Source organism: Syngnathus acus, chromosome 15, assembly GCF_901709675.1.
Source record: "Syngnathus acus chromosome 15, fSynAcu1.2, whole genome shotgun sequence".
Classification (NCBI taxonomy): domain Eukaryota; kingdom Metazoa; phylum Chordata; class Actinopteri; order Syngnathiformes; family Syngnathidae; genus Syngnathus; species Syngnathus acus.
The window spans coordinates 10,703,101-10,717,779 of NC_051100.1; the positions used below are offsets into that span (position 1 = coordinate 10,703,101).

At 40.9% G+C, this 14,679-nt stretch overlaps 1 protein-coding gene across 2 annotated transcripts in view; it reads left to right on the forward strand.

Annotated features, from left to right (window-relative positions):
* cdh23 (cadherin-related 23) overlaps positions 1 to 14,679 on the forward strand; it is a 129,146-nt gene that overhangs the window by 68,547 nt on the left and 45,920 nt on the right. For both annotated transcript variants that reach the window (XM_037272603.1, XM_037272604.1), the window contains exons 14-16: positions 12,007 to 12,071; positions 12,512 to 12,749; positions 14,242 to 14,347. In XM_037272603.1, coding sequence (XP_037128498.1) covers positions 12,007 to 12,071; positions 12,512 to 12,749; positions 14,242 to 14,347 — 409 coding nt within the window. The remainder of the gene's footprint in view (positions 1 to 12,006; positions 12,072 to 12,511; positions 12,750 to 14,241; positions 14,348 to 14,679) is intronic.

Below are 14,679 nucleotides of genomic sequence, written 5' to 3' on the forward strand. Positions count from 1 at the left end.
TTTACTCTTTTGTCTCTATCCGTTCCTCTCTCACTTCATCTCTTTGTGTCTTTTTTTTTTTTACTCGTAAGACTCTAGAGTCTAGACATTAGCAGCTGCTAATGTTAGTAGAAATCAACGTGATTTTGCAGTGGAGGGTTACAGAGAGTATCTCTCCTCTATCATTTTAATTAGTTTACAATTAGAATGTGAGTGCTTTTTGGCTGTTGACTTCCTTTAACACCAAACTGCCCCAAGTATGACTTGACTTTGATTAGTGCACTGTGACACGGTCATATTGGCACAGACAAGAACTCGCCCAAATTGTTTCCAGTTGGTTGATTGGGTGGGTGGGGTTGGTTCTGGTTGGGGTGAGTTGGGTTGGTTGGTTGGTTGGTTGGTTGGTTGGTTGGTTGGTTGGTTGGTTGGTTGGTTGGTTGGTTGGTTGGTTGGTTGGTTGGTTGGTTGGTTGGTTGGTTGGTTGGTTGGTTGGTTGGTTGGTTGGTTGGACAGTTTTGCATGGGCACAGGGACAAAAAAAAGTTTGGGAAATGGAGGCCTGCTGTATCTTAAATCCCCAGAACGACTTTTTTAGGTTGCCTCGTCCAACTGTTGGTTGGTTGGTTGGTTGGTTGGTTGGTTGGTTGGTTGGTTGGTTGGTTGGTTGGTTGGTTGGTTGGTTGGTTGGTTGGTTGGTTGGTTGGTTGGTTGGTTGGCTGTCTCACTGTCTCACTGTCTGGTTGGCTGGTTGGTTGGTTGGTTGGTTGGTTGGTTGGTTGGTTGGTTGGTTGGTTGGTTGGTTGGTTGGTTGGTTGGTTGGTTGGTTGGTTGGTTGGCCGGTGGGTTGGTCAGTGGGTTGGTCACTGTGTTGGTCACTGTGTTGGTCGGTGGGTTAGTCGGTGAGTTGCTTGGTCGGATGGCTGTTTGGTTGGCTGCTCGGTTGACAGCTCGGTTGGCTGCTCGGTTGGCTGCTCGGTTGAGCGATATTCCCTATGCCTGAGTCCTGCCAGTGACAAAACTGGTTTCCTATAGTGATAGTAATAGTATGAGGACATATCAAACAGTACATTAGGATATGAGCTGGTGTAGGGATTCATTTAAAAACGAGTTTAAGAACATGTTGAATTAGTCTGCATTTAATTTGTCGTGAAAAGATATCAAGCATTAACACATTTCATTACAAATAAATTGGGGTGATGTGCGGTTTAATCATGTCACTAAATGGGACATATGCGTGAAAAGAACATCCCTGCCCTAGTTCTGGCTGCGTGTTAAGCATGTCTATTGTGACTATGTCATGTCTTGATTCTGCTCCCTCATCATTCGACGATACTGCTGCTACCACTTTGTTCCTTTTATTCAGCGTGTGTCTTCAGTGTCGTCACAACTCTCTAATCTCATTCCTTCATCGTCGAGGACAGAGGCAGAAAGAGAGGGGGAGGATGAAGGCCTTTCAGCAACACGGAGCTGCCAGCTGATTTAAGCCTTTTCACTGGCAGCTCAAACTGGATCCACAGTTTGTGCATCCAATACAGTCCCCCACCTTTTTCTTTGCGCCTCTTTTCTCCTCTTCTGAGTTAAAGGCTATTTTTTACCTCTTCACATGTGCTTAGAATAATTATAGATTCCTAAACTTAATGGTGGATATTTCGCCGCTGCCACTGTGTCACTTGAATACACGGGCAAATATCTTATAGCATAATGTCGTCTAGTTTAACACTGACAGACTACATTAGGATTTGTAAACATATTATATGATTCCAATCTGAGAGCCTCAGTCAAATCTGATGTTTGTCAAAGCAGAATTTTAGCCAAGTGTGGTTAAAACTACATGTGTTGTTTTCTGTTACCCAAAGTACCAACAGGCTTATCATCACCTTTAGGATAAAATGTATGCTAAATGAAATTTATTGATCTACACCAAAACATAGTGGCCCCATTCTCTGGTCCATGAGCATGTCTATAAGCTTTGTGAAAATTGGTTTTCTATATTCTGTCATCTCAGTTTAGGAAATGATCTTTAACCAAACTAGAAATATACCAAAAAGTATATGTCCTGAAATAATGATGAGTTTATCGCATACTACTGACCATTGTACATGATCCTATCGAGTGCCACACATACTCAGGTACTCATATTGTGAGCCATACACACATACGATAAGTGTGTTTGCCTGCTGGCCTCCCCTCTCTGATGGAAAGAAACACATCATTTAACCAAACTGGTCAACTGAAAACTAATTTCTCTTTTGTAGTTAGTGCCTGAGGCCCTGTGGGGGTTTTTAGACTTTATATTGGCAATCAGCAGCTCACTGACTTTTTGTGCACCAACTCCTTAACAACTTTTTTGAAAAAGAATGCTGACGATAATAGTTAGGTGCAGTGGATATTTTAACCCTTTAACTTTCACAGTGCAGTCACATTTAAGCACAGGATCATTACTGCTGTCATCAAAACTTAATTTGGAATTTTATTATTCATTATTTGGTTTTTGTAGTTTATCATAATTCTCACATTGTAGCTAAAGTAAAAGAACTAATGTATTTGTAACATATACATTAAAAAATATATATACCTGCCATAGACACTTTGGGCTCTATTTAAACTGTGCATCAAAAATGTATATGAAGACAGTAAGATTTTCATTCTGACGCAAACCTAAAAATCACCCAAGGCTAGAAAACCCAAATCACTGCTCATATGCGTTTTTTGTTTGAATTTATGCACAACTGATTTGATCAATTGTGATTATCTCATGATATTGGTTGCTAATTCACCATCCAATTTTGAATCCTTGTCGAAAGAGAACTTAATGTACAGTATAATGATAATAACAAATGGTTACATAATACCCAGTTGTTAGGTAAAGTTATAGTTCAAACAGTTTTCGCATCCTTTGGGCTTGTTTGCATCTAAAGTTGAACGTCTTTGACTTGCAGTTGGCAAAGTGACTTGGCCACACTGTCATGCTGATTGTTCAGAGGATGGGAGTTAATGACGGATGGGGGGGAAAGAAAAGATGGCTATCGCTTTGACTTCTTAACCTCGCACCCATCTCTCTCTATCTCTCTCTCTCTCTCTCTCTCTCTCTCTCTCTCTCTCTCTCTCTCTCTCTCTCTCTCTTTCACTATAGCTCCCCAGAGGAGCTTCTGTCGCTGCCTCGATAGCTGTCACGCTAACACCCCCACTGCTATCATTGCAGCACTTATGGGCCTGTCACTCACCTGGGAAAGAGGGAGCAAAAGAGAGACAGAAGCATCAAGGAGAAAGAGTGTGCACAGGAGATATGTAGTGCATGGGAAGAGGGAGGCGGAGTGGGGGGGATGCAATGCTGAAAGAGGGGGTAAAAACAGAAGGAATGTGTGGAAGATAAAGGAGAAGTGGGAGAAGGAGGGATGAATAGAAATTCAGAAATAAAGAGGAAGAGACGAAGATGAGTTGCGTTTAAGGATGAGCTCTGAGACACAGCAGATGAAACCTCAGAGGTTAATAAAAGAACCTGACTGGAGTTCTAACGACTTTGTATGTATTTGGTGTCCCTCTTTGCAGCGTGTGCTTCAGTGCATTTGACAACAAAGGGATTTGGACATTAAAAAAAAAAAGAAATTGATTTACTATCCACAGTGATGTGGAGGATGGTCTCTGTGAGTTTTTTTTTTTATAAGAAGGGAAAAAAGCAGTTAGCTGCAGCCTTTATACTATCTCTTGAATTGTGATACATAATCACAACTTTTTTCACAAGACTATAGGGGTCATTGAGAAGTCTTCTTTGCCTTACCCCATCTGGGGTCATTACAGCAAGTCCACATGATTAATATTTTATGCTGGATGTCCTTTGTGATGGAACCTTCCCACTTATTAGGGCTTGGAACAGTGATTTTAAATTTAAGTTTATTTTAATCGGCAGTCGGCTGGCATCCAGTCCAGAGTGTGCCCTCCCTCTCAACAAAGGTCAGGTAATGTAGGCTCAAGCACACCTTCAACCATAGAGGGGATATAGAAGATGAATGAATGGATGGATTTTTATTATCATAGAGTACCGTGAGATAGTGGGAACGTAATTTCGATTTCTTTGTGTCTTGGCATGTGAAGAAATTGACAATAAAGCTGTTAGGTTTTTTCGCTGACCGAACAAATTTCAAGAGAAGAGCAACAGCAAACAAACCACAAGTGAGACAGAATATTAAGTCTTTTCTCGCGAGGAGTGCAGTACAGATAGCTTCACAACAATCTCACTACACTAAATATCTGTATGCACTCCCGCTCTTTTTATTGGGATTTGCCCTACCCACAAATCGTGAGACAAAAGCCCCTAAAAGAGGAGGGGGAACGCATGTGGGCTTTGCCTCGTAAGGAAGAAATCACTAGGTGTTTACATACTGATAAGAACATGTGGGAAGAGGAATTTGAGTGGCCTGGATAGAGAAGAAAACCTTTGACCTCTAGTCAAAACATAGCAAGGGATGCTTTACGACATTGTGTAGAATGGGACAAGCTAGGTTATTTATTACTGGATACATACATTCCGACATAATCCTACGATTAAGATAGTTTGGAAAACCCTGACAATGATGGTCACTTGTAGGTTCATCTGAGGTGCAAGACAGCAATGAGGCATGTTGTTTAACAAAGTGGTCTTTGTTAGAAAGGAACTGTCTCGGTAGATGTCTTCTTTTTGCTGAGTTGTCAGCTGGTCCTGTCTGACCCAGCTGTAACCTCTCTCCTGACCCAGCCGTAACTTTTCTCTTCTGTGGTACATCATAAAAACAGCAAGGCCAAACAGCAAGCATATATTGCAGTAATACTGCGGTGAAGCATTGATTAGAGAACGCATGATAACATATATATATATACATTTTTCTAACAATTCCCTCCTGTGTATCATAAGTTCTCAGAGACCATCTTATCACCTAAAAGCGGCCACTTCAAAAAGATTTTCAGCCGTAGGATCACAATTATGAGCACAAATAAGTTTACACCAAGAAAGGATAAACGTTGCGATATTATCATTCGGAAACACCCAGATCTGGGAAGAAGTCTGTAACCCAAGTGCAAAAATTCCATCATCATCATCGTTATCATCAACATGCTGGCGTTCAGACATTAGGCATACCCCGGCCATCTTGTCTTCCATGGGCGATATTGCTGTAGTGATGAGACGATTAAACAGAGCACGGAGACATGGAATACAACAACAACCACACAAGGTGAGTATAGCAGTAATTGAGGACACAAGGGCTTTATACTTCCCAAAAGCAGTCATCCACTCTTTCATCCTCGTTTGAGGGATTGCAAGCTTGCAATCGCCTTCGTCAGGCTCCCATCAGGGGCGGTGTCCGTTCTGGATGAAGGTGCAGCATTGTTCTCTGAACATTGCGCAGACCCTTCCTTTCTCAGACACCAACATAACAAGAGCATTGCGGTTCTGGATTGACATTAGGGAAGGCGTGGCTAGCTGTCCGTGCACTGCCTCAAGTCCCGCTTGTGTCCGTTTGCGCAATTTCTGCATGTTGCAATGGTTGTAATTTATCATGTCGACGTTTTTGTTCATCGTACACCACCAGCAAATGGAAGACTCCCATCCTGCTACAATTTGGTCAATTAATTCTTATTAACCAGCTCAGTGGCCTAGTGACCAGCTCAGTGGCCTAGTGGTAGAGTGTCCGCCCTGAGACTGGAAGGTTGTGGTTCAAACCCCGGCCGGGTCATACCAAAGACTATAAAAATGGGACCCATTGCCTCCCTGCTTGGCACTCAGCATTAAGGGTTGGAATTGGGGGGTTAGATCACCAACTGATTCCCGAGCGCGGCACCGCTGCTGCTCACTGCTCCCCTCTCCCCCAGGGGATGGATGAAAATCACACGGGGATGGGTTAAATGCAGAGGACAAATTTCACCACACCCAGGTGTGTGTGTGACGATCATTGGGACTTTAATCTTAATCTTTAATCTTTAATTAATCAGGAACTCCTCTGGGGACTCTGATTGCATCAATTTCAGTCAGATCATCGTCGACTCTCAAATTTAAAGACATTTTGTTTGTTTGTTTTTCCAGCTTTTTCCCAGATCTTGGCATGTTGATACATATACAATTTAGCTTGACTACATTCTCTGAAAGCAATGGCTTCTTTTTTCTTTTTTCAATGGATATTACTATATAGAATGCTCTGTCACACATTTCACAATCAGTAGATGTGACAGATGTCACACAATCTTTGGTCAATGGCAACGATACAACATAAAGAATCGTCGCAAATCCATACATATGACATATTCACTTTTTGTTTCTGTCTTTGCAGCTTGTTTGCCATTAGCAATCAATTGTTTCGTTTTCAGCAACTCTTATAGTTACCTGAAACAAATTATCCACATTCGTTTTAGATATAATCATCCCATTCTTTAACATCTACAGCGGTTGTTGACAAAGTACACATATAAACATCATATTTTCATTGCAGTCCAGATCCGACACAGCAGATCATCCTGCAAAGGTCAAATTGATCTTTTAAATTGCTACAATGCAGCATTGTTTTTTGGGAGTGATCAATATAATTGTTCACTCATCTCTCCCCTACTCATTATGACTTAGTTCCCACAAATACCATATTGCTGAGTTAACAAAATGGCAACAAAGATAGCCACCTTACATGCAATAACGTCATTGTTCCATTTTCTTGTTCCCGGCATTTCTCTAAGAGGTAAGGCTTCCTTTGGGTCACTTTTTCCGATTGAACGTTACCTCAAAAGAAATTACCCTTTGTAATTTGCTAGGACCACCTCAACTGACCTTTCTGCTATTTTAATGGCAGTTGATGTAATTATCAATATTCAATGTGGCCCTTCCCCCTTGGAAGAACACCAGTGTTTCGTTTTCAATGCTCTTAATGAGAACGTGCTTTGTTCTTTTTGCCTTTAAAATATTAATTATAAATATAAAATGTAAATGCCAAATTTGAATCATCCTTAGTATCCCACTTGGTTTTGAAACATGGTAATCTATATTTGTCCCCAAACATTTTCATACGGGGTTAAACCCACAGTACTTGTAATATTTATGTACAGTTTGACCAGGCTAAACATTTGTCCATGATCTTCCACTTTTTTCCATGCACATTTTCACACTTTATACCAGTCCTGTCATGAGAATTAATTTCCGAAATCCCATATCTCGGTATTATTTCTTTACATAACGTTTTTTTTCCACTGTTAAGGCATTCAGTGTTTTTGTTGAAGCCAATTCAAACCATTTTGAGAATGCATCTATTATGACCAGGCATTATAACCCTGTGGATTGTGTTTAGCACGTGTTAAACAAACTCTACAAAAATTTTGTTTTATAAATGTTTTGAATATGAATCAAATCCATATGTTGTATAAAGCTGAATGAACTGCCCCACTATCCCTCCTCTTGAGCCATGTGACACACACCATGGCTCAATATTGCTGCCCATTTATATAGGCTTTTTGTAGGATAGGTCAGTCTTCTGGTCATTTATAGATACCATTCTCCACTCTTGCCCCTCTTTTCGTCCATAATCGAATTTCAGTCTATGGACTTTGTCGCTGCACATCTTTAAAAACGTTTCAGTAATTTAATCTGCTTCTTGTGTGTACAAAATTTGAAGCGTCTTTTGCACTACAGCTATGCGGTTCCGTCCGCAAGCTTGTTACCTCTTGGCACCTTATCAGTCTCATGTGTGCCCTGCACACGTGCATATAGCTATTTTTCGTGGCAATTGGACTGCTTCCACAACTAGCTTAGTTGTAGTTCCTTGTAGTTTCCTTTCAATCATTCTCTCATTGTTTATCACAAGAATCTTAGCAATTTGAATGAAAATCAAAAATGTATGTTTTATTTTACTCAATTGTATGATTTAGAGCATCCATATGTAGTAAAGTGTTGTATTACTACATATGATTTCATCTTCATTTAATTTGACACACCTTTCAAAATGCTTCTCAGTGTCCCAGTGCTCACATGCTTTGCGTGTGTAACTGGTTGTCTCAACCCGTGTTCCACATCCTAATCTTTCCTCCCTCACGGTGTCAAACCAATTAAGATAAAAAGATAAAAACCAACAAAATAACCGCCAGTAAATTAATATAATAGTCAATTGTTGTTGTTTCTTAACTTTAACTAACTCAATCACTCTCTTATTCTCAAATGTAAAAACTTGTGATAGTCTTGACACAACCAATCGACTATTTCTTCTAATTTAGCTTTGAAATGTTGTTATTTAATAATTTTGCTTCATCCAATTCCAGAAAGCAAGTTCTTTCCATCTCTCAAATTTTGTTTCATCAGGGCTAGGCATTAATGCAGTGTGGACCAGTTTCTGCCCACAAAAAAATTGCTTGCCTTTCTTTTCTTCTTATTTTCACAAAATTGCTTTTGTTTTGCGGTGCAAATCAGATAGACTACAGTCTAGCAAATTCTTTTGTGCACCTACATTAGCCAATTTTAACACATAACACTGACAGCACACAGACAACACAAAAACAACAGAGACACAGCTCACAAACAATACCAACAAACAACGCTGCGCCAACGTCATCCTCTGTTTGACGTTTTGGTTATACTCCTTTTCTCATCAGTGCCTATTATCCTTCATGCAAATATTGTCACATCTTTCTTAAGCATCACCCTGCTTCAAATATTCAACATTCTCTGAGAAACTCGCACTTTCCCTGCTTCGCCCGCAGCCATAGCACCCCTCGTGGCGAGGGGGGGCGCAGCATCAATGTTGATTGGTCACAGGCTGGCCATTTCCTGCAACAACCATGATGCCGGCCCACCGCCCACACGAGCATAGCAAAGGCCCACGCGCACAGCCCCGCCCCGCGACAACGCGCGAGCGCAGGCACGCTTATCAGTCTCACCCTCTCAAAGGGCAGGCCAGCTTTGCTGTTGCGCCCTTTGTCATGTTCACATTCGACATCTTTCAATGTCTTCTACACAACATTTGTTGTCTCATTTGTCCACACCCTCAGCTACGGCCCTCAAGCGAGGCCGCGCTGATGTCGTTTCATCATCTTCCTGCCTATGCAACAACAAGCTCTCTTTGGATTTTTCTTCACTTCCCTTATTCTTCAATTTTTCTTTCATAGAACACACATCTCACTCACACACACACTCATATACACACCCACTCATGAGGATCCTCTGCGCGCACACGCACACACACCAACACAAAAGGATGACGCACAACATACGTATAAGACCACATAGATCCCACTAAGAACACCTTTTTGCTCGTCTTACTTGTCAGATTTATTCTTTATTTTACTTCTAGAAGCTATTTGTAATTCTTTTCCATTTATTTAGCCAATTTTAACTTCAGTGTTTCTTTATCTTACTTTATCCCTTTAACACAAATATCTCCTGTATATTTAAGCTAATTTCTCTTTAATTTTGGCAGCCAGGTTCCCACTTCATTACATGGAAACCTGATTTGATTTGGTTTTGGCCTAATCATAACTGTCTTTGTTAATTTGTGCAGTCACGTGCCATGTGACCGTTTTCTCCGCAATTCCAGCATTCTATTGGAGGTTGCACAACTCCTCTCCCTCAGCCTCTAAAGCCTCCTCTGTTAGACATTGCTCGCCCTCTCTGGCCTTTCTGTCCTCTGCCTGCATTTTGGTAAAAAGTGTCACTATCCTGGTCTACCAGAAAAGTGTCTTTTGTAGCTTTCATTCGTTTTCATTTTTGTTTGTCTATTACTACTTTTTCCGCATGGAGGGCATGATTTATGTCTATGATCTTTAGTTTTGAATTTGTAGCATGTGTTTTCTCTTCCGCTCTTGTACTTCTTCTAGTTCTCCCTCAAATTTATATTTTTTAACCCATTTATCGAAATCTTTCTTTAAGTCGGTCGGGATCCTGCCTTTCAATTATTTTCCAATCTTTGCATTTTAGTTCATGTCGGGGTAGGGACTTTCGCTTACTATCTAAATTTCCCATGGTTTATTTTTCTAAATTTTGGAGTTGGTAGTTTGAATGGCACCTACAGTGTCCTAAAACCAACTTTATTCACAGGACAGTGGTTAAAAGTTCGATGTGTGGTAAGTCTCCTTTCACCTCCCCGAAGGGAGCGGAGAGTTTTTGCCTCTGCACCCACACAAAGCCACTGTTTACAATCCTGTGTGTTTATATAGAGGAGCGCTCAAATGAGATCACTCTCAGTCAAACCGTACACAAGCATACCACGCGCGATTTTTAATAACAGAGGAGTCCGCACTCCTGCTGCGGAATTTAACTAACGTAAAAAGTTAGGGGGCTCCACACCGCCCCTGCGGAATTTAACTGTTTCTAATTGCACTTGATAGGGTCTAGAATTCTCAAGGTCTTTAAGTGACTTCTTGTCACTGCTCGTTTTAAGTGACCTCGTCACCGCTCAAGTGACCTCGTCACCGCTCATTCATTTTTTAAGTGACCTCTTGTCACTGCTCGTATTAAGTGACCTCTTGTCACAGCTCATTCATTCCTTTTTAGTAGAATTAATATTCCTACTCACGGTCTGCTGATTCTCCTCCTCGGAAGATCTCGTCAACCCTCCCGGTGTCCAGCCGGACTGATCGAGACAGTCCCGTCAAAGGGCTTTTGTTTACCTCGGCCGAGGATTTTCGCCTGCGTCGAAGAGTCCGCTGGAACCGCCAGGTGTGTCGAGATCCCGGACGAGCCCCCAATTTCTGTTAGGTTTTTTCGCTGACCGAACAAATTTCAAGAGAAGAGCAACAGCAAACAAACCACAAGTGAGACAGAATATTAAGTCTTTTCTCGCGAGGAGTGCAGTACAGATAGCTTCACAACAATCTCACTACACTAAATATCTGTATGCACTCCCGCTCTTTTATTGGGATTTGCCCTACCCACAAATCGTGAGACAAAAGCCCCTAAAAGAGGAGGGGGAACGCATGTGGGCTTTGCCTCGTAAGGAAGAAATCACTAGGTGTTTACATACTGATAAGAACATGTGGGAAGAGGAATTTGAGTGGCCTGGATAGAGAAAGAAAACCTTTGACCTCTAGTCAAAACATAGCAAGGGATGCTTTACGACATTGTGTAGAATGGGACAAGCTAGGTTATTTATTACTGGATACATACATTCCGACATAATCCTACGATTAAGATAGTTTGGAAAACCCTGACAATGATGGTCACTTGTAGGTTCATCTGAGGTGCAAGACAGCAATGAGGCATGTTGTTTAACAAAGTGGTCTTTGTTAGAAAGGAACTGTCTCGGTAGATGTCTTCTTTTTGCTGAGTTGTCAGCTGGTCCTGTCTGACCCAGCTGTAACCTCTCTCCTGACCCAGCCGTAACTTTTCTCTTCTGTGGTACATCATAAAAACAGCAAGGCCAAACAGCAAGCATATATTGCAGTAATACTGCGGTGAAGCATTGATTAGAGAACGCATGATAACATATATATATATACATTTTTCTAACAAAAGCAGACTTTGACTTTTGACTATACAGTAATATCTGCTAAAAACATTTTTACTATCAGGCTCAATCTCTTTCTTTTCTTCTTTTTTTCATAAAGCCCTCTGAGTGTCATCGACTATACCAAGGTTTATTTATATTTTTACAAAAATGATATGACATTTAAATGTTCATTATTACATATTATGAGTCATTGGGGGTTGAATATTTTGGGGCATTTTTTTAAAAAGTTCCTTTGAGATTTTATTTGTTGTTTATGCTCTCACAGGCCATATATACTCTAGCCTAGGGGAAGTAGGTTCTCCATCCATTTCTGCTCCAAAATTATGGCAAAATAAAACATGTCTGCAGTATATCCAGACCATATCCACCTTGTTTGTGCCATTTGTTGACTCCCAATTGCGCTCGAGCCCACACAGCTTCTGCAGGTACATTCTTTGTACCGAAGTAGAAAAATGTCCAGTCGTGAACTAAGCATGAACACAATATACTAAACCCAGACTGACTGTCGGTATCTGTATCCACTCATTTTTCCAAGAAATGTATTACTCCATAACAATCTTGTATTTTTTTTTTTAATCCAGGCTACAGATGGGGACCTTGGCACATTTGGTATTGTGCGTTACTTCTTCAGCGATGACCCAGACCAGTAAGATTCATTTACAAATTCACTTCACTGTATCATATATATATTCTCTGGCAAAGGAAAATGGAAAACGAGAGGAGGCATAGCCAATGCCATCACTTTAAACTTGTGCTTTAAACTTGTCCTTCCAAACAATGCACGGTACAAACCATTCAGCAGCCTCTACACTTGTTGCCATCACCTTGCACAATATCTTGGAGTGAGTGAAGACACAATTTAGATTTTAATAAATTATCGAAATCTGAGTAGATCACATAAAACGCCAATGCCGCATGTAATTTCTTGGAGTGAACATACAATTTAACATCCACTTTTAATCAGTCAATGAATCAATGACTCATTCAATGAATGAATCAATCAATCAGTCAATCAATCCGCCTAATGTGATGATACATGTCTCTACAGCCAGGATCATCAAGCCAATTATTTGTCTTGTCTTGCAGGTTTTCCTTAGATGCCGAGACAGGCTGGGTGATTCTGCGGTCCAGTTTGGATTACGAGTTAATGCGTCGCTTCACATTGACTGTGTTGGCGAGGGACGGCGGTGGAGAGGAGACCACCGGGAGAGTCCGAGTCAACGTATTGGACATAAACGACAACACGCCACTCTTCCAGAAGGAGGTTTACGTAGGCTCGTTGAGAGAGAACGAACAGGCTGTCCAGCCAGTGGCCCGAATCAGGGTGAGGGGATAAAAACTTCCAAGAATGGAAAAAAAAAAAATATATATATATATATATATACCGTATTTTCCGGACTATAAGGCGCACCTAAAAACCAAAAATTTCTCAAAAGCCGACAGTGCGCCTTATAGTCTGGTGCGCCTTATATATGGACCAAATTCCTAAATTTAAACTGACCCGAAGCATTGTGTCATGAAATCAATCATAAGTGGCTCGCTGAAGACTATGAATCATGAACCAAAAAGACTATGGATCTTTATTTTGTGATTATAAAGTAATTTGTTGCGTCTGAAGTTGAAATAAAAAAGATAAAATGGAGAATGATTTGATTTGGATTAAAAATCTGACATGATGCATTAATGGTGCGCCTTATAGTCCGGTGCACCTTATATAAAGACAAAGTTTTAAAATGGGCCATTCATTGAAGGTGCGCCTTATAGTCCGGTGCGCCTTATAGTCCGGAAAATACGGTATATAAAAAAATTGTCGGTCATACTTTACTGAATTTCCATACAAATATACGTACTGTGTATACTCAGTTGATGTTTTCATTCATCTAGTACCTTGTTCTCCTCTGTGTTGTACTGTATAGTCATTTAGTTCTGTGCTTGTGTGCACTGTATCCAAGGAGATCAGACTGACCTGTTGTGTTTGCTATTTGTCACTGCCACACAAAAGCCAGAGGTGCACGGGCACAATGGTAACTAATGGCTCAGCACTTCTTTTGATTGTGCCCTCAAGAAAGCCTATTACATGGCTTGTAACGGAGGGTCCAGCCATGGTTTTCCCTTCCACAGTGCACAGTGGCAGCTTGTGTTTACACTGCAGGACTCCAAGCGATTACTTGGTTCAACGCCTGGCTCGCTGTGTTTGATGAGTCTAAGCTAACCTTAAACGCTTTTGATATTAATAAGCTGCCCTAGAGGAACGAGGAAGCCACATGTCACCAAATGCTGGGTCAGCAGACCCCATGCGCTAGACTTGGCATGGCCCACTAGACAAGCATAAAGAGCCAGGCAACAAAGTTTTGTTGAAATTGGTTGGTAATAAAAATACCAGATGTAAACAGAAGTGTTACAGTGACAGACTTTGCTGATGTTTTCTAAGAATTGTTTGATTTCCTATGGTTGTCCTTGTTCAAATGGATTTAAATCAAAATGTGGGCTCATGTAAGCAGAAGATTTGACAACGTGCCCAACAGAATGATGCCAGTACACTGAAAACATCTGGAAGAGTCATGGCTCTCCAGCCAAAAGCAAAATAATGACGGAGTGGTATCATTGTTGTTATTATTGTGGGTTACCTCTGGAAATTTTTTTTTTTGGCCGGTTTCTCACTAAGTTGGTGTTTTGATATCCTGAGGCTAATAGCTGGAACCGGCTTAAATGTGGGCAGTAAAAAGCTGGCACTGGTTGAGTTTTTGTTTCCCTTTGCACTCACTCACTCAAAATCTATAACTCTAGATTTCTTCTGTACCTTCTCTTGCCCGCAGGCAACAGATGAGGATTCTTCTCCTAACAACTTCATCACATACGCCATCATTTCAGCTTCGGCTTTCCCTCACTACTTCAGTATCATCATGGTGGAAGGATATGCAGGTGTGTTTAGCATTGAAAAAATAAGAATGCATTTTTGGTGTGTGCTATATTTTGTAGTTGCCAAACACCTGAATTCATCCAATATGTCGGACAATTCGAGGCTAACCATCTTAGCAGGAGCAGGTTTGCAGTAGACTCTTCTGATTCACATGACTCTGCTTCAGTGTGCAAATCAAGGTCCAAAAAGGAACACTTGGATGAGTTTGGTATGGAAGAACATGACCTCTTATGTAAAATCAGATGAATGGACACATTCCCCTATAGATAGAATCTCTTCGAAAGTCTTCACCAATATGGAAAAGCTTACCTTCTCTTATAATCTCCCTTCATTA